The 19,003-nt window shown below is 39.7% G+C and overlaps 2 protein-coding genes across 2 annotated transcripts; one reads left to right on the forward strand and one right to left on the reverse strand.

Annotated features, from left to right (window-relative positions):
• The first annotated feature begins 89 nt into the window (after positions 1-89).
• LOC135467341 (uncharacterized) lies at positions 90-18,084 on the forward strand. Its single transcript, XM_064745110.1, is given in 19 exon segments — positions 90-359; positions 976-1,136; positions 2,183-2,359; positions 2,660-2,877; positions 3,017-3,099; positions 3,730-3,827; positions 4,967-5,059; positions 5,262-5,480; positions 9,868-9,906; positions 9,908-9,979; positions 11,724-12,002; positions 12,504-12,669; positions 12,825-13,092; positions 14,023-14,192; positions 15,078-15,298; positions 15,422-15,561; positions 16,214-16,397; positions 16,835-16,978; positions 17,565-18,084. Coding segments are annotated over 19 exon segments (3,129 nt in total). The 5' UTR covers positions 90-196; the 3' UTR covers positions 17,799-18,084.
• On the reverse strand, positions 6,801-7,958 carry LOC135469261 (free fatty acid receptor 4-like). The gene has a single exon (XM_064747863.1). The coding sequence runs from the start codon at positions 7,956-7,958 to the stop codon at positions 6,801-6,803; it is 1,158 nt and encodes a 385-aa protein (XP_064603933.1).
• Positions 18,085-19,003: the final 919 nt, after the last annotated feature.

Here is a 19,003-nt window from a genome sequence, read left to right on the forward strand (position 1 = left end):
GTATCATAAGCCAGCCCAAAGTTCGCATATTCCAGGGTAGTCACGTGTGCTTTCACGCGTTGCTCTCGCCTTAAATATACGTTATGAAACTAAACAGGAAGAGGTATAAACCTGCTATATCTGAGTAATGGTATATATCTAGATATCTTACGAGTGTCGACATAACACGGCGACATAGAGACAGGAGACTTACACCATGTTGGGCTGTATAGGTGTAGATGTGGGAGGGACGAATACCGACGCCGTCCTTCTGAGGGGAAAAGAGGTGCTGTGTACCGCCAAGAAACCTACAAGCCGAGATGTGATCTGTGGGGTGAAGCAGGCGATACGAACCGTGCTTGCTAGGGTGAAAAAGACAGGTGACGAGCGGCAATAAAAACTCTGTATCTGATATATACGCCAGCCCACATTTACGTGTCTTTAAGACTGTAACACTAACGGTTCACCGCTTCTTTTAACACGATGTGATGAAATGTTCTTGCTCCATGTTGGCATGCTTGCATTACGATAACACGTACAGTTACAACAATAGGTTTTACACTTATGGGTGTGGCACAGGTTCTAGTACTGAAAACAGGTTCTAGTACTGATACCGCTCCGGTTTCGCACTAGCGACCTAAATGGCTAGCAATGCATGACAGGCCTCCCTCAAGAAATCAGAGGTAGCTGTTTATTGTGCAGATCCCACCAGTGTAACTGTCCTTAACTTATAAGAAAATAGGAAGCATTCCACAACTGTTTGTCGGATTCAAAGTTCCTCTTTTAAAAAAATGGGAACAGGGTTGATTGATAATTGCGCTGTAGAACAAATCTTTGAAAGTCGAAGACTTCAACGCGTCACACGAAACAACAAAGAACACAACAGCTAAAAGCCGGTTTGTATGCTACCGGTACATTGTATTTACGCATCAAATTTCTGAAGCCTATTTTGCCACGTGGGGTATCTAAAACAGCTGTTTGCCATTTTTGTTGTAGATCCATCTGTACGAATAGTTCAAATTAACATCGGAACTACACATTTTGTCAACGCGGTAGTGCAGCGTCAGAATTTGGCCAAAGTCTCTGTCATTCGGCTGTGTGGAACAGCCTCTACTGGAATTCCACCTTATATGGACTTCCCGCGGGATCTTGCCGAGGTCAGTACGAGACTGCATGTGCATCATGTTGTGTGCTCCACCAAAAAAGCAATACAACTTTTCATAATAATAACCATCCTTTCATAATTATTTTCAGAGTTTGAGAAAATTGTATGTATTATTCGCACTGTTAACGCGCCAGCTGTCAAATTTTAGAATCAAATTTGGGCTTCAGTTTAAATATCATGCCTTAATTCAGCATATAGAACTACCACTGAATTTGTAAGAACAAAACGCTATGTAATGCGCCTAGGTAGGAGACGACCGATTTATTTGATATGATTAGTGAAAAGTCCAGATAACAATAATGCACCACCTGGAGAGTTAGTGGTTTTCTTTAAATCCAGCAAAGGTGGCTAAATATTTTTCATACCCTTTGCTATGTATCCATTCTTTATCACAGTATACCGTTTAGGGAATGCGAGGATCATCCCTAAATAGTTTTTATATATAATTGTATTTCTAAAGTGAACAGGTATACGTCTGCCAATAGAAGGGGGTAGGGGGCGAATTTCACATAGATGTTATTAATGAGAAGTTCAAACAGCTCGGTGAACAACAAAACACCCCATGAAGTACTGATTTTTATCGTCTATATTGTTCATTTTAGTACAACAAATGGGATGAAATGAAACTTTAGAGCGTTACATGATATAGGCCTCCTGCCGGATCAATTTCTCTCAGGAAAATATCTGGGTCCTACCAGCTGAAAAATGGGGGTGCCCAGACTTCTGCCCGTGGTTCCGAAGCCATTGACTTGATGTATTCCTTGACAGAGATTATGCGACATGGCATTTGTGACTTTACAGAATTTGTTGCACGATTTATGACTCCATCTAGGGTTTTAATTACTTTAGCTTTTTTTGTGTTATCGTGTTCATCTGTTCAATATATCCCCCCCCCACCGCCCCCACCCCCCGCCATAAAACCTTAAGTCTTATACATGGATTAAAATCAGTCAAGCTATCAATTTTGTGCATGTCCCAATACACAAAACTTGTATATTGAAGTAGCTGATTTAGATAAGCGATTTTATGATGATGTAGGTTATTCGTGGAGAGGTGTATATGATAAACGGGGGCTACCAGTTTGACGGCCAGGAGATCAGTTCCATCGCAGAAGAAGAAATCAGGACAAGTGCGGAAGACAGCCGCAAGAAAGGCGTCAACAACTTCGTTATCTGTGGAGTGTTTTCGCCTGTCAACAACGGTCAGGAAGTGAAGGTGTTGGATATGTATTTTATATTATGTGGACAGACTTTAAGGAGGAAGGGGCATTTTTTTGTCTCAATAAAGTTTGATAAAAAAAACATAGTTAAAAATGTCAATACGTGATTAATATTAGAGTCTACCTATCTAGTGACATGTCGCAAAACTCTTCTTCTCACTTTCGGAAGGTAGGTAATGCATTATTCTTCTGAAACCCAAAAACAACGAACATTGGTAACACAAGAACAACGAGAACGCCCTTCTTGGTTTCACATGGTTTGAGCCGTTTGGCTGTAGTATTTATTATTTATTCAGGTTGGTGAACTGCTGAAGTCAGCATTTCCTGATATCAGTTTTACTTTATCGCACGAAGTCGGGTACATTGGATTACTTGAGCGGGAAAACGCTGCCATTTTGAATGAGTGTTTGAAGCCATTGTGTCAGCAGACAATCCATGGTTTCCAGGAGGCATTGACAGACCTCGGTGTCACATGCCCGTTCTACCTCACGCAGAATGATGGTACCATCACCAGGTAGGTTTACATTGTCAATTAAAGCCACACTGTCTTCTCTTAAACAATATATCTAGGATAATTTTATTGAAAGACTCAAAATAACAGAATATGCACAAGTTAGAAAAGGTTTACTTCCTACCTAAATGTTTTTATGTAGTTCAACAGAGGCTATCCGCTATCCAGTCACGACTTTTGCTTCGGGGCCTACAAATAGTATGCGAGGAGCGGCTTTCTTATCAGGTAAATACAGCACCTGTTCTTTGTGCGTTTAATACCTAAATTAGCTAAACGCACAATAGAGCTCTGCGGGAAGTTTTTAGCTTTAGCTGTATTTTGGTTGGTTTGTTTTGTTTGCGGTAGAATTGGTGGGAGTTGTTTAAATTAATAAAATTATCTCATAACAATTCCATCAAGATTTTAATACGGTACAAAACAAGTTAGAAAATATGAAAATAATTAATAAATAAAAAACGTAGAAATAATTCAGAAACCATGCATTTATAATTATTTCAGTGAATTTGTTTTACTATGCAGCATTGCCTTGGAGTAACACCTCAACATTCCCTCTCTGTCACTGTCATATCTCTCATCAATCTGAGGCAGACTTGTTTTCTCTTTTTTTTCCTTTTACGTCTTTAAACTTGATAAAATGCAACTTGAAAAATCCTTTCCCCAGATTTGGCATGGTTCATAAGGGATGGCTCGTGGAATATAATTAAATCTTCTAATAAATGTCGAACGTTGTAATTCAACTGTCACGGTAATATTTAACTTTCTTACAAGACTGATTGCCAGCGGTACAGTAAAATACTACGCCAGTCTCGTTCTTGATTGTCACATAGAAACAGTTCTGGGTATGTATTTGTTCAGATGAAGCGGACTGTATCGTGGTGGACATCGGCGGAACCACAACTGACGTAGGTGCGCTACAAAACGGTTTCCCGCGTGAGGCTTCCAGTCAAATCAAGGTGCATTTCATAGTTTATTGTCCCATCTGTTAGTTAAACCACAGATTCCTTTTATGTTGCAATGTCAAAAGGGTAAGATGTGATTGATCTGTTTTAAGGTATGTGCATAACGTGGTCAGAGACATGTGGTTATGTATTATACACTTAAAAAATTAATATGCTGACGGAAAGTTACCTGAGTGATGCTAGAATGTATTCTGTTGTAATAACATACTATTCTGTCACATTCAACACAATATCCTGTTAGTGTAACAAAATCTTTATGTTGAATTAATAGAACATTATTGGTGCATTTACAGAACAATCTGCTGGAATAGCAGAATACATTTTAGCACCCAAACAACAGACCTTCTTTTGATATTAATAGATTGCATTTTTGAGTGTAACACACATCGCAGAATTCAGGGTTACTGTATATATGTTTACACTTTATCATAATGTTAACATGCGATAATAAAGATCTAGACAGTGTATAGGGCAAGGATTTGGACATGTTAAAACCCATCCAACTGTTTTGAACGAAAAATATAGAATATACACGCATACCTGAATAAAATATCTAAATTGCTGCGAATGATTCTGGTACCATCAAGGTTGGCTGAATAAAAATGTGCATCTATAATAGGTGTATGCGGATCTGTAACAGGTGAACATAAATATATAACAGGTAAACATTAATCTGATACGCGCGAACTTAGGTCTGTAACAGGTAAACATTACTCTGTAGCAGACGAACATTGATTTGTTACAGGTGAATATAGATCTATAACAGCTAAACATTAATCTGTAACAGGCGAACATTGATTTGTAATAGGTGAACATAGATCTGTAACAGGCAAACATTAATCTGTAACAGGCGAACATTGATTTGTAACAGGTGAACATAGATCTGTAACAGGTAAACATTAATCTGTAACAATCGAACATTGATTTGTAACAGGTGAACATAGATCTGTAATAGGTGAACATAGATCTGTAATAGGTGGACGTAGATTTGTTACAGGTGACCATAAATCCGTAACAGGTGGATATGGATCTGTAACAGACGAACGTTGATCTGTAATAGGTGAACATATATCCATAACAAGTGATTGTATTCGTATTCCTGTAACAGCCAAATATATATCTCTAACATGCAGGTGGGCGGCGTCCGCACAAATTTCCGAATGCCCGATGTATTTAGTATTGGTCTGGGCGGTGGTTCGTTTGTGAGCATATCGGACAATCTACAGGTAACTTATGTAACGGTATTTATGCAAAAATGCAACGACAGTTTGTCCCGAATGTAAATGAATTACAAAACAAAACAAAAACAAACAACAATTTTATTTCACTTTTCCATCATGCGCTGACCAAATAACCTGAATGGTTCGTTCAAGTCATTTGAAGTTGTTCATTGTTTACAAAGAGACGATTCTCTTTTCGTTTGTTCAGAAGGTCACTGTAGGTCCCAGGAGCACTGGGTATCGACTGTTGACAGACGGCCTCGCCTTTGGGGGGAAAACATTAACTGCGACAGATGCAGCTGTACTCATGGGTATGGTGGAGATAGGCGACAAGAGCAAAGTACAGCAATGTGTTAGCGTGGAGGCCGCGCGAGCAACAGTAGACAAGATACAAGTCATGTTAGAAGACTGCATTGATCAAATAAAGGTTGGTAGCAGTTTTCAGATGTTGCTTTTTATTTATGAATATTTATGAATAACCAGCGAGTGTTGGATTTGAACCCGCGACATCATTGTTAAAGGGCCTGACAGTTGCAGTGAACCAGTTAGGAGCCCTATTGCTTCTGATCACGTGGTATGTTTTTGCATGTAGTAAGTTTGGGGTTTAATGCCGTAATTAGTTTTCGGTCATATGGCGAAAAGGAGTCATTAGGTGGTGTATGTACCGATACTTTGTTTGGGCGAGTCCATGCCGGCAAAGTGCTGCCCCCAGTAATGTATCATGCCGAAGACACTAGACATGACGTCACATCCCTTTTTTTCCCCCCACGTTCACCAGAAGTAAGGATATTTTGGGAACATAATTTTACTAATCTTTTACTCAAGGATAAAAAGAGTTATTCCAACATTAAGTGTTGTGATTAGAGTTAGACAAACTTCCTCTGACGTCAGAGTTCCTTACCTCTAATAATATGGTCCATAAAGTCCATCTTAGAATTCAAATGTTTGAGCGCCTTTGATTCTTTTCACAAAAATCAAGAAAAAAAATAATAATAATAAAAAAAAATATGTATGAGTATATTGATGCATAGCTTTAAGTGGTCTATTTAGTGATGCCTACTTACATTTTTAGAAGTCTTTTTCTATAATATTCATATGGTTATGGAATTAAGGATAGACATTTCTGCATACCTAAGACGCAGTACTTTAATGTTATTGGCATTTTTTATGAATTCTCAATGGACTGAATGCTTTGGCAATAATAGTAGTCAGAAAATGAATACTTCAGTCTTATTGTACGTTCCACTGGTTTATGAGTGGGAAAACTGGCCATAGCCCAGCAAAAACATCGCCTATTGCCAGATATCTGAAAGACGTGCTTTAAGTTGCCCGCAAATCAGCGGAATAAAGATTCGAACCCGTGGTCTCATCCAATCTAAGTAGAGCCTTGCACTTGGACTGAAGAAAAGAGTTCATTTTTATGTACTCATCGAAAACATGGGTGCAGAGAGTCTTCAAATTTGATGTGGATATTCTTGCGTCTTTCCTGTATCATTGAAAACTGATTACTTTTCTCTCACATCTTACCAGCTTTATTACTATTATTGAAATATTCTTGAGTAAAATGCACAAAATGCTAATCACATGAACCATTCTGTCACGAGTTCAATCAATACCCTATAATTAACTATTTGTTCATGTAGACATTTGAGTTGCACGACCAAGGCACAAAAGTCGTGGATTTTGCACATCGCACGTATTTCCATTTCGCTCTGTTGTGCATGGATTCGTGCAGATATCCATCTGTTCATATGTCATTGTTTCTGGCGGGTCCGCCACTGATCGAGTTCACACTCTCGTTGTGGCCTCTCTGTGTCCTAAGTGACAAACATCGCAAATATTTCCACATACCAGCCACCAACGTTCTGTTAATTAAACCGTAAATTACAGGATTAATGCAACAGTTCATGTAGGCGATACTGGTCGCGGCCACAATATACTCCGAATGCATTGTCATGTGATTGCTCAAGCCATCCAACTGAACCCCAGTAAGGCAGACGAACACCGGTGACCACATTACCACAAACAAACCGACCAATAACAGCAACATTCTCACTACGCGGAAGTCACGCTCTTGTCGTTTGCGCGTCCGCACTAGGTTAAGCGTGTTTCCGGGTCGTCTTTGGACTGCCCATCGGCCAGAAATACTGCGGAGCTGAGATGGACGCACAGCTTTACGAGATTTCCAGAATTTTCGAAAAATGCAAAAGTAGTTAAAGCACATTAGTATCAGGGGAATGATGAAGCCTGCCATTAGCACATAAGGCACGAATATTGCAGAGATGCGCACACGCTCTTTGGGCCACACAAGAGTGCATATTGTAACATTAGAGTGACCAAATCTGAAAGTTCTCAGTTGGAAAAATATTGCAATAGGTAGAAAAGTCAGAAGACAAATAAACCAGGTAACTGCTATGACGAGTTTAACAGCGCGGGGGCTAAAAGGCCGCACGCGGTTCTTCACAATCCTTAGATACCTGTCTATACTGATGATGGCCATTGTCCATATGGAAACCCCGCCACATGCAAACAGCACATACATAACGCCGTGACACACAAAATAGCCAAAGTCCCAGGTACGTGTGATCCGGGTGACGGCAATAAAGGGGGCTGTCAGCACAAACAGATTGTCAGAGAAGGCCAGGTTACCGATGAAATATTCAGTAGTCTTGCTGGGACACTTCCTAATTACCTCCACGAGAATGATAGAGTTACCGAACACTGCGATCAAGAAGAGGAGAGTTATGATGGCAGCTTCGGTGTCCGATAATATGCTGTCATTTCGGCCGAATTGGGAGTAATAGGTGAAGTACATCCGGTAACCGACTCCCTTCTCCATTCCAACAAAGTAGGACCGATTAACCACCCCCATGCCACTGAATCCGTATTCATCCAGAGTCCTCATGGTAATCCTGTACAAAATAAGAAAAGAAAATGTCCTTGGGCGGTCCTTTAAACGTAAAGAAGATAAAAATGAAGTCAGCGTCATAGAAAATAAAAACATTGGAAACGTTTTTTATTAAAAGGATTTTTTGATACAGCTAGATGCCATTCATATGACACCGAGTTTTACTTCGTTTATTTTCACCTTTGGAAGAAATTCTTGCGAAAGCTACTCGGATATCGTCTACTTAACAACAAGCTACTTCATATAGGATATAAGGTAATGCACAGTTTACGATATCATTCAGATTGAAGGTAGTCAATAAAGACTACCATGACAGAAATAACATTTATTTTGTTGCATTTAATTAGTTAAAATATACAGGAAAAGGCTATTTTCATCACGGTACAATAAATACAAGAGATAAATGTGCAGATAGTTGCCATAACAGATCTGATTACAGTCGCCTTTAGCATATAAACTAGACGAGAAAAGAAAACCAGAGAGGTTACCTGTCCAAAGCTGCCTTTAACCACACGGAGCCGAGAACGAACGACGAAAGTGGGATCTGTTACATTTCCACTTGTTTTTTCGCTGTTTATTTGGACAGCAAACACCCTGGCCATTTTTAACCAGCTCTGTAAATCATAGTTTGGCATTTTCGGGGCGCGGACATACTTGTTCATTTGAAGGAGCCGAGATCCTGCAGTTGCCTGGATACTGGATAAGCTTGCCATCTTCGGCAAGATTGGAGTACTGTGCCTCATGTTCATGTCTTGATTAATACCCTTTATCGACAGTTTTAACCCTTCTTGATTTGTCCAACGAGTGCTAATGTCCACTGTATCTAAGACGCTTTTGGTTGATATATCACATCATTTTTTCATCTCAAGATCATACTCAATTATTTAGTCACAATGGCGTGGTATGGGTTCACGAGTGAAAGAATTCATCAGGGAATAAAAACTATAAACAACCAGGCCGTTTGAAGATTGTTTCCAATTATTCTGTTAAGCAAAGAGTGATATGGGTGATAACAATTATTCTGTTAAGCAAAGAGTGATATGGGTGACAACAATTATTCTGTTAAAGCAAAGAGTGATATGGGTGATAACAATTATTCTGTTAAGCAAAGAGTGATATGGGTGACAACAAGTTATTCTGTTAAGCAAAGAGTGATATGGGTGATAACAATTATTCTGTTAAGCAAAGAGTGATTGGGTGACAACAATTATTCTGTTAAGCAAAGAGTGATATGGGTGATAACAATTATTCTGTTAAGCAAAGAGTGATATGGGTGACAACAATTATTCTGTTGAGCATAGAGTGATATAGGTTCACGAATGAAATACTGAACGATGAATCACCAGTTACATGACCGATCTCAAATGTTGAGTTAAGCAAACCTTTATATTGGTTGACGAATGAAACAATCAGGCTGTTATGCAAGATCACTCTCAAATATTAAAATACGCAAAGCATGCTATTTGTTAAAGAGTGAAACAATTCATGAGAGAATGAACGATAAACAACCAGATCCTTAAAACATCGTTGTCAACTATTCAGTTAAGCGAAACTTGGTACGTGTCAAAGATGAAAGAATTCATCAGAAAACAAACGATGAACAACCTGTTAACAAGACTGTTACAGGTTCGTTCTTAAATATTCAGTTATGCAAAGCGTGATATGCGTTCACGAATGAAACAAACAAACCGTTGCAGTATCGTTCTTACATAATTAGTTATGCAAAGCTTGAAATGTGTTCACAGATGAAATAATTCATTAGAAAATAAACGATAACATTTAGCATTATAAGATTGTTCTCAATTATTCACTTAGGTAGTTCACGAATAAAAGAAATCATCCGATGATTAACAATAAACAATTTGTCGGTTAACCAAAGTGACGATTTTTGTTGTTGCAATAACAGATTTCCAAAGATGACACAGCAGTGATCCTAGTTGGTGGTGGGGAGCATTCTTGTCGACAACTCGTCATCTCTGCGCGGAGTTAAGAGACTCATCAAACCACCCCATTTCCAGGTGGGTTCATGGATCTACGATAGTATTGCATGTCCTTAGTAGTCTGGATGTCTTGTCTGTATAATAATAATTTGGAAAAATTCGATATTGATGGTCCTTTCTAAATGGCATACAGATGGGTATACCAAGGGGCTTATTTCGAAGGTACATACGAGAGCATTTATCATTTACCTCTATATGACCCAACCACAAGATTAATGAAACCCTTAATCACAATAGGGTCAAGGAACTGCCATGGCCTCAAACTAATCCTCAATCACATGTTGATATCAGCAATTCTCATCTACCAAGGACTCGAACTAATCCTCAATCACGTTTTGACTTCAGCAATTCTCATCTACCATGGCCTCAAACTAATCCTCAATCACAATCTGACTTCAGCATTTCTCATCTACCATGGCCTCAAACTAATCCTCAATCACAATCTGACTTCAACAATTCTCATCTACCATGGCCTCAAACTAATCCTCAACCACGTTTTGACTTCAGCAATTCTCATCTACCATGGCCTCAAACTAATCCTCAGTCACGTGTTGACTTCAGCAATTCTCATCTACCATGGCCTCAAACTAATCCTCAGTCACGTGTTGACTACAGCAATTCTCATCTACCATGGCCTCAAACTAATCCTCAATCACATGTTGATATCAGCAATTCTCATCTACCAAGGACTCGAACTAATCCTCAATCACGTTTTGACTTCAGCAATTCTCATCTACCATGGCCTCAAACTAATCCTCAATCACAATCTGACTTCAGCATTTCTCATCTACCATGGCCTCAAACTAATCCTCAATCACAATCTGACTTCAACAATTCTCATCTACCATGGCCTCAAACCAATCCTCAATCACAATCTGACTTCAGCAATTCTCATCTACCATGGCCTCAAACTAATCCTCAATCACATGTTGATATCAGCAATTCTCATCTGCCACGGCTTCAAACTAATCCTCAATCGCCTGATGACTTCAGCAATTCTCATCTGCCATGGCCTCAAACTAATCCTCAATGGCCTGATGACTTCAGCAATTCTCATCTACCACGGCCTCAAACTAATCCTCAATCGCCTGATGACTTCAGCAATTCTCATCTGCCATGGCCTCAAACTAATCCTCAACCACCTGATGACTTCACCACACAATGATTCTGAAACACCACGTCATTTAAATAATCCTCAACAACCATTTACCTAATAAATCATCATTCACCACAGAATGATTCTGAAACACCATGTCATTTAAATAATCCTCAACAACCATTTACCTAATAAATCATCATTCACCACAGAATGATTCTGAAACACCACGTCATTTAAATAATCCTCAACAACCATTTACCTAATAAATCATCATTCACCACAGAATGATTCTGAAACACCATGTCATTTAAATAATCCTTAAATACTGCGAGTCCGGCACCACTTGGCCCAAATCCTTAAACACCACGTGGTCGAATTATTTCAGGTTGTTATTCTCTATTGCGGTAAATCTCTGCCTCTGTTGTTTTCTGATTATGAGCTTTATAGTTTAAATTAGTTGTAAGTTTACGCCGAAGCCATTGCCAAGACAACAGATCGCTTCTTTATGATATAACCTTACACTCGACCAACGATTCCTACGCAATGTATCAACTGGTTTGAAAGAATATGATTTTCTTAACTAAGCAAAGCGACGGCAAAAATGAACACACAGTGCCGGTATTGCACTGACTGAGCACTATTGTATGTATCTTTCATTTTAAGGTAGCAAATGCGATAGGAGCTGCAATATGCCAGGTGTCCAGCACCGTGGATTATGTGGTTAGCTTGACCAATCTAATCGGAGAAGACCGATTTGCAAAAGCGGTGTCTGCGGCAGAAAAGAGCGTGTCACCGGAAGATCCCGAACATCGGCGGACAGCGGCGGTGGAGCGAACAAAAACGACTCTGTTCGCTGAAGCAAAGAGCCTTGCCAAGAAACAAGCAACAGAAAAGGCCAAGACAGAGATGGAAGCCTTAGGAGCTGATCCGTCTACACTACAGGTAAGTCACACTCTTCATTGCTCTCAGAGAAATGACCACGATTATAGTTTTTTTTTTAAAAAAAAAATGCCATTCCATGCCCACCAACTATTAGTACCTTTCAGAAAAAAAATGCTTGCAAGCACCAAACCAAAAAGCACACCTTTGTTCATTATGGTAGTTAGGTCTATATACCATAATGTTAAACTAATTTTAATGTGATCTAATGTGTGAATTCTTATCAGATGTGAATTTCTCAATTAATTTTTACATTTCAACACAATTTCAGCCATGTTTTATAAACATCCTTAATTGTATAAATGTTCAAAAGTGAGCGGTTACGCCCATGTTTTTGCAGAGACATTTCTGCAAAGATATTTTCAAAGATATTCAAATGTATAGCTGTAAAGTCATTTTCATTTAATGAGTTTTATCTTGTAAGCTTTCAGAATTTAGGAACGCTTTTTAATAACCGGACAATATACTGTTCTCTTTTCCATCTTTCTTTTCTTCAATGTTCAGCTAGTCGAAGTCTTGGATGTCACCCTGGCTTACATCCCTGGTAATGCGTGTCGCATAAGGGTTAAAGTTGTAGGAGATCTTTCTCAGCGTGACTCTCAGCACAAAGCCGTGGAAGTCGGCACTTTGAAATTATCCGAAGAAGAGTTGTCTGCCTCTTTGGAATTGGGTAAATTGTTTTTTATATTCAAGTTTTATCTTATGCGTTGTAGCAGTATTCATTTACTTTTATTCAGTGTTTCAATTTGTCTAAACCTTGTTATCACATTTAATAATACTAAGATAATATATTTTATTTAATGACGATACCCATACCTGTTTCAGACCAGCAAATGCAGAACACAACAACAACTGGACAGAGTTTGGACCCTCTGGGTGGCATTATACCGTTTTTGGTTGATCCCAACAAGTACAAACCTAATGTGAACCCCTCTACCGGGGAATGGATCCTCTCAGAGTTTGATATGGACTGCATAGCTGTGGGCGCTGGTATTTTAGGATGCGGGGGTGGTGGTAATCCTCATCTTGGAAACCTCGTGGCCAAACGAAAACTGCGAGAAGGGAAGACAGTGAGAGTGATATCAGTAGAAAGGTAGAACTGTGCATGAATTTAGGTTTCACCATCAAGGCATTTATTAATAAGGTATTTAATGTCTCATTTAATGTCCATACTGGCTTCCTCTCTGGCCGTACGTGGAAAGGTTTGACGGCAACCTGCGGATGGTCGTGGCATAATGTTGGCCGCCGTCGTGAAATATTCTTGAGTACGGCGTAAAAAACCAATCAAATAAATAAAATCATTTAATATCTTCCTGATAGCATAATTTGGTTACTTCTGGAGATATTTTGTTATGAACCGTCATCTTATCAGTCAATTTTTACGCAGCTTATTGGCGTGCTTTTAATGAGGTTTTCTCTGAGGAGAAAGATCGAGCCTTTTGACTATTCCCTTCAGTATACCTCTGTCTACATATGTGTCTTGTGACTCAGGTGGTGAAATGCCTTAAATTACATTGAAATCTGAATGATTCGACATATTTTTTAAAGGTAGAGACAACTAAAAAGGAAGTCATCATCATGAGACACACTTATAAAATTGTTTTTAAAATACTTTTTAAAAACCTTCACGAATAGTTAAATGTGTTCAAATTTTAAATTGGGCTTTATCGACCACGTTTATGTTGTCAGACGTGAATTACGTGCCAGGAACTTTGTCACTTTCTCGCTCTGCAAACATTTTTGTGGCATTACATAATGTCCTCTAATACATATGATGGTGTTACAGAACGAAAGAAAAGGGATAATGCTGTGGCCAGCACTATCAATGTGCCATGACGACTTGGAATTCATATATCTTGATTCATTCAATTCTATTTATGAAAATGTTTCAAAAACAATTAGAGAAGATATTTTTATGTACAGTTTTCAGCTCTATGTGTGTCGATGTGGACATCCATGTTTTGTAGGTTTTGCCTTTAAATGAGTTATCAGCTAATTAAGCAATGATACGCTCAATGCCTAGATACCAGGACACAGCTTCCCCTGGCACAGCAGCCATGTTTGTGGGGTTTATTGGAGCTCCTGTAGTTCTCACTGAGAAGCTGGAGAGCGGACGGGAGCTGCCAATGGCGTTGGGCGCCATGGAAACGCTGCTCAAGATACAAGGCGATAGGGCCGCAGTTTTACAAGAACGTAAGAAAAGTAGCTTAATTATAAACAGAAAATCCATTTGTTGAACTAAGCCAGAGACATCATTCTGATAAAGGGTGTCTGTTCACTCATGTTATGTTACGTTTTTTCACTTTTCCACCTCTGCCAAGAGATTATTACTGATAAAGTCGTATACTTGATTAACTTGAAAGGTTCCGGTTGCACTACAGCTGACAGGGATCCATGTAGAAAATAACGATAAAAATGCTTGTATAGGCCAAATATGTATGGCATGTGTTTTTCTAGACAGGATAAATTACACGCACAGCTGGAATTGGTACAATAGTGAGGCATGGTTCATAAAGAAAGCAAGCCCTAGCCCCGATGCCACGCTGACAATAAGGGGTCTATATAGTTCTCAGGGTTGTCTCGCATGAAGTTCATGAAAATTCCGTCGCTCTCCGTACATATTACGAGTTTCGTGTCAGTAAGTGTCCACGCTGCTGTTAGAGCTGTTTGTGCAGTCTTCCATCAAGACGGAAAGGTCGGTGTTTTCCCTCTGGTACCAATGTTTCCTCCATCTATACACCACACTGCCTGCTCTTCTTGAGTATGGTGTTGAACTAAAATTAATTGGTCTCTACCCGACCTTGTTCTTGTGTTTCGGGTAGTGGTTGTCGAGTTTATTGTGAATGTGTGTTTAACGTGACAGCCAGAAAATCTATGTTGCACGTCGACTGGTGGAAAGAAAACGACATTGACCAGATGTGATTAGTGAATTTAATGAGTTCTCTACAGAAAAAAGCCCCTGTATACATTCCAGTCGAAGACAACAACAATGCATAAAAACAGTGTTTTCTAGCGATCTAGATCTTCATGTCAAAGTTTTCCGTTTCGAGTATGTCTTGTCTGGCCATATCATTGCAGATGGTTGTGAAGTTCACAACACTGACCACATTACATGCTGTGACAACTTCCAGTCAATAACAGCGCTCACTGTCGAGTCCTCAGAAGAAAACAAAGTGACAGCTCTGTTGTGTATTGAGATTGGTGGTTTTAATTCTGTGAAACCATTGATGTTAGGGGCGGAGATGTCACTTCCCGTGGTGGATTGCGACGGAATGGGTCGAGCTTTCCCGGAATTACAAGTATGGCTTTATTATGAAAATATTATTGTAAGAATACGGATGAAACAATTTTTATAAAAATGAAACCGTTTATCATAAGGTAAAGTAGAGCAAACACTGTAAATTGTTTACGATATATTTCAGATGTTCACCCCCTTCATATATGGACACAAACCGTGTCCTGCCAGCCTGGCAGACGATAAGGGCCGACAGGCTGTAGCTCTCCGCGCAGAGAGTCCGAAATACTTGGAAGACTATTTCCGTGGAATCTGTGTAGATATGGGGTGATGTGATTGAAATCTTTTTAAATATACCCAGAATGTTGTGCAAAGTTTAGTTTCCACACATTTCTAGATTGCTTCTCGGGGCTGGTCAGTTTGACAAAATTGGGAATTGAGTAGAATTTTGTTTTTGCCCGGGACAAAAACCTTTTCAAATATCTCATAAATAATACCTTGAATTCCCGCAGCACAATACACCAAGAATATATGTGGGAACCAGCGTAGTGCTTTCTGTATAATATCTGACAGGATAAAACAGGTTGTTATAATTTTCCTATCTCTTAATTTTAATTACATTAAGAATGGAAATGATACATTGATTTCTGATACATATTTGTTACAGCATTCTCGCAAGTGTTATTTTGAATCTGTAGTATTTTCTCTTTATTGTTCTTCTCGGTTTCCACCTACCACACTGCTGACAGCCTTCATATAAGTACAATATTCTCAAGTACAGCGTAAAACTGCAATCCAATGAATAAATTTATTAATTGTCCCAGAGTTGTATTTTGCACCACGACTACGTCAAACACTAGGAAAAAGATAGAACTGGTGCTTCTGTTTGAAAATTAATGAAAGTGTTTAGTAATAGTTCGAGCAGTATCTAGAACAGTGTATGCCACCTAAACACATGTATCTTTCCATTTATTCATAGCTGTTCTGCGGCTATAACCATAAACGTGCTCAACCCGACGGACTTGTCCTCGATGGTGGTTCATGGGTCCATTAGCCGGGCTTGGCACCTCGGTCTTGCCGTCCTTCAGTCCAGGGCTAACCATACCTCTCCAATAACAGCAATCACCGACCAACTGAACGGCCAACTCCTCGTCACAGGAAAGGTCAGATCGGTGGAAATAAATTTTGTCCTGAGATCTGTTTGATAGGTTACTGAAGTTGTCGCTAGGAACCTTATCTGTACCAGTAAAGCAGTTTAGTTTTCAGACTGACCAGGATATTCATGCCCAATTGCTACTGTAAAGTTTGCATATTACAGTTGTAAAGTTAGTTCATTCCGTCTGTAAAAGTTGCTGGTTTCTGTGGTAAAATCTATGTATGCTTACCACAAAGATTCACATTTGTGCTGGTAAAATGTTTACATTCGAAAAGCTACTAATAGATAAACTAAAGCATAACGGCAATGCGGAGGGCGAAGACATCCATCTTTTATAGACATAGGATTGTCAAACTGGAAAAAAGAGATGACGACGCTAGTATTACTTTGTTGAACTCACAATGGTGGAATGTTTTCATCTAAACTGTCGGTAATACATTTCAGATTTGTGACGTAAGTCGTGAGGTGACAGGCGGATTTAATCGTGGGGTTATGGTCATCGAGGGTCTAGGGGAATACGCAGGACAGGAAGTGGCCATTGACTTTCAGAATGAAAACCTTGTCGCTAGATCAAAGCATGATAACACGGTAGGTGTTACTAGTCACCACGAATAATCATGTCTGTAAGGTTTTAAGGAAACTTTGTACTTGTGTGGACGATATCGGCGTGTTGTTCAGTACCATATTCTTACTCGCTTTAAACCAGCACCGATGGCACAGTTGGTAGAGCGTCAGCTTCGGATGCGGTAGATCCAGGGTCAATCCTGGGTCGGGTTAAACCTAAGACCTTAAAAAGAGGAAGTTGTCAGAGCGTCCGTCTCGCAAATCAAGAGTGTCCGCGGCACAGCAGGGTTCAATTTTCAGTCAGGTCAGAATTCATACATCCGGTCGATTCGGTGTCAGTGGTTGAGACGTCATGTATTCATGTCTTTGACAAGATATCTCAGTGAAAGTAGAACTGGTTTAAAGAAAGGTTTAACCCTGCAAACGAACAAACCACTGTTTTAACTAACTTGAAGAGGAGTATATATCACCTTGGTTTCATCGAAATGGATTTCATTTGCTGTGGATGAAATCCATTGTTACGGTCTAATGACTGTAGGTAATACCCCTACAGAACACATGCATGAGATTAGTTGTTAATCCTTTGTGCCCTGACATTGTGTCCCCACAGATTCTGGCCTGTACCCCGGACCTGATCACTTGCGTGGACGCGGAGAGCGGAGAACCGGTCACAACCGAAGATATCCGATTCGGTCTCCGAGTGTCAGTCCTTGTTCTTCCGAGTTGTCCGGAAATGACATCACCGGAAGCTCTTAGTGTTGTAGGACCGCATGCTTTTGGTTACACTGACGTCGTATATAAACCCGTTGGTCGATTCATCAAGCCAAAACCGGTTCCACAGTAGTCAAATTCCTATTGCGAGCGGTTTGTGACGGGGGTGCCGATTTCGAAGCCGCTGGATGTAAATTATAAGTCATTCATTCAAGAACTCCCCAATAATCCAAACACAGAGGCATCTTGAATAAAAAGAATTTGTATTCAACTTGAAATCGTCTTCCTCGTCAAGGTGAATGGAAATTTCTTGTCTGTTTTTTGATTTTTCGTAATTTGAATGCTTTCTCTTCTATTTTAATACTTGTAAATTTCTGTTTGTTTTAAATAATGCGTTTAACAAAACGCGAAGAGATATTTTTTTTTTGTGTTGTATGCTTTACTGGTGTTGCTTTGGGTATGCTGTCATGTTACCGTTGTCCAGACTGTTAAAATTCTATGTAAAGGTTTACACATTTGTGTACAACCTTTAAATATTTTTGTAACTGTGTGCTTAATTCAGTAAACGTTTTAAACTCATACTGCTTTCGAAACTATACGTTGTTTATGACTGTAAAAGCCTTGCAGTTCTCAACGTAGATAATAGCTGCGACATCACGCAAACGATTTCTCTTGCCCGTTATGTGAATAGCCTATGGTAGAAAGTCAGGATGTCATACAGAGTATTTCAAAGATCTGCTCGTCGCAGTTCAAAATATTGTTTCTAATCTAAAGGAGTCCAGATCTAGCGCGATCATTTATTGCTTCAAGTATGCAGTGATGTGATTTACGGGACAAAAATTGTCGGAGACTTTTTATTTTATATAAAATGGTCTGTGTCTGGGTTTATTAACTGCGATTAGCAGCTCTGCAAGCGGACCAGCCTGCGTGTGTGTCTGCATGTCGGCCAGTGTGTGTGTGTATGTCTATCTGTCGGTCAGTCTAAATGTGTGTCTATCTGTCGGTCAATCTACATGTGTGTCAGCCTGTGGGTCAGTCTACATGTGTGTCTACCTGTCAGTCAGGCTGCGTGTGTGTCTCCCTGTCAGTCAGTCTGCATGTTTGTCTACCTGTCAGTCAGTCTGCATGTTTTTCTGCCTGTCAGTCAGTGTGCATGTGTGTGTGCCTGTCGGTCAGTATGCATAAGTCTGCAGGTTTTTCTCCCTGTCGGTCAGTCAGCATGCTGTCGGCTTGTCTGTCAGTCTGCATGTTTGTCTGACTGTCTGTCAGTCTGCTAGATTGTCTGCCAGTCGGCCAGTCTGCGTGTTTGTCTGCCTGTCGGTCAGTCTGCATGTGTGT

This window comes from Liolophura sinensis, chromosome 6, assembly GCF_032854445.1.
Source record: "Liolophura sinensis isolate JHLJ2023 chromosome 6, CUHK_Ljap_v2, whole genome shotgun sequence".
Taxonomy (NCBI): Eukaryota; Metazoa; Mollusca; class Polyplacophora; order Chitonida; family Chitonidae; genus Liolophura; species Liolophura sinensis.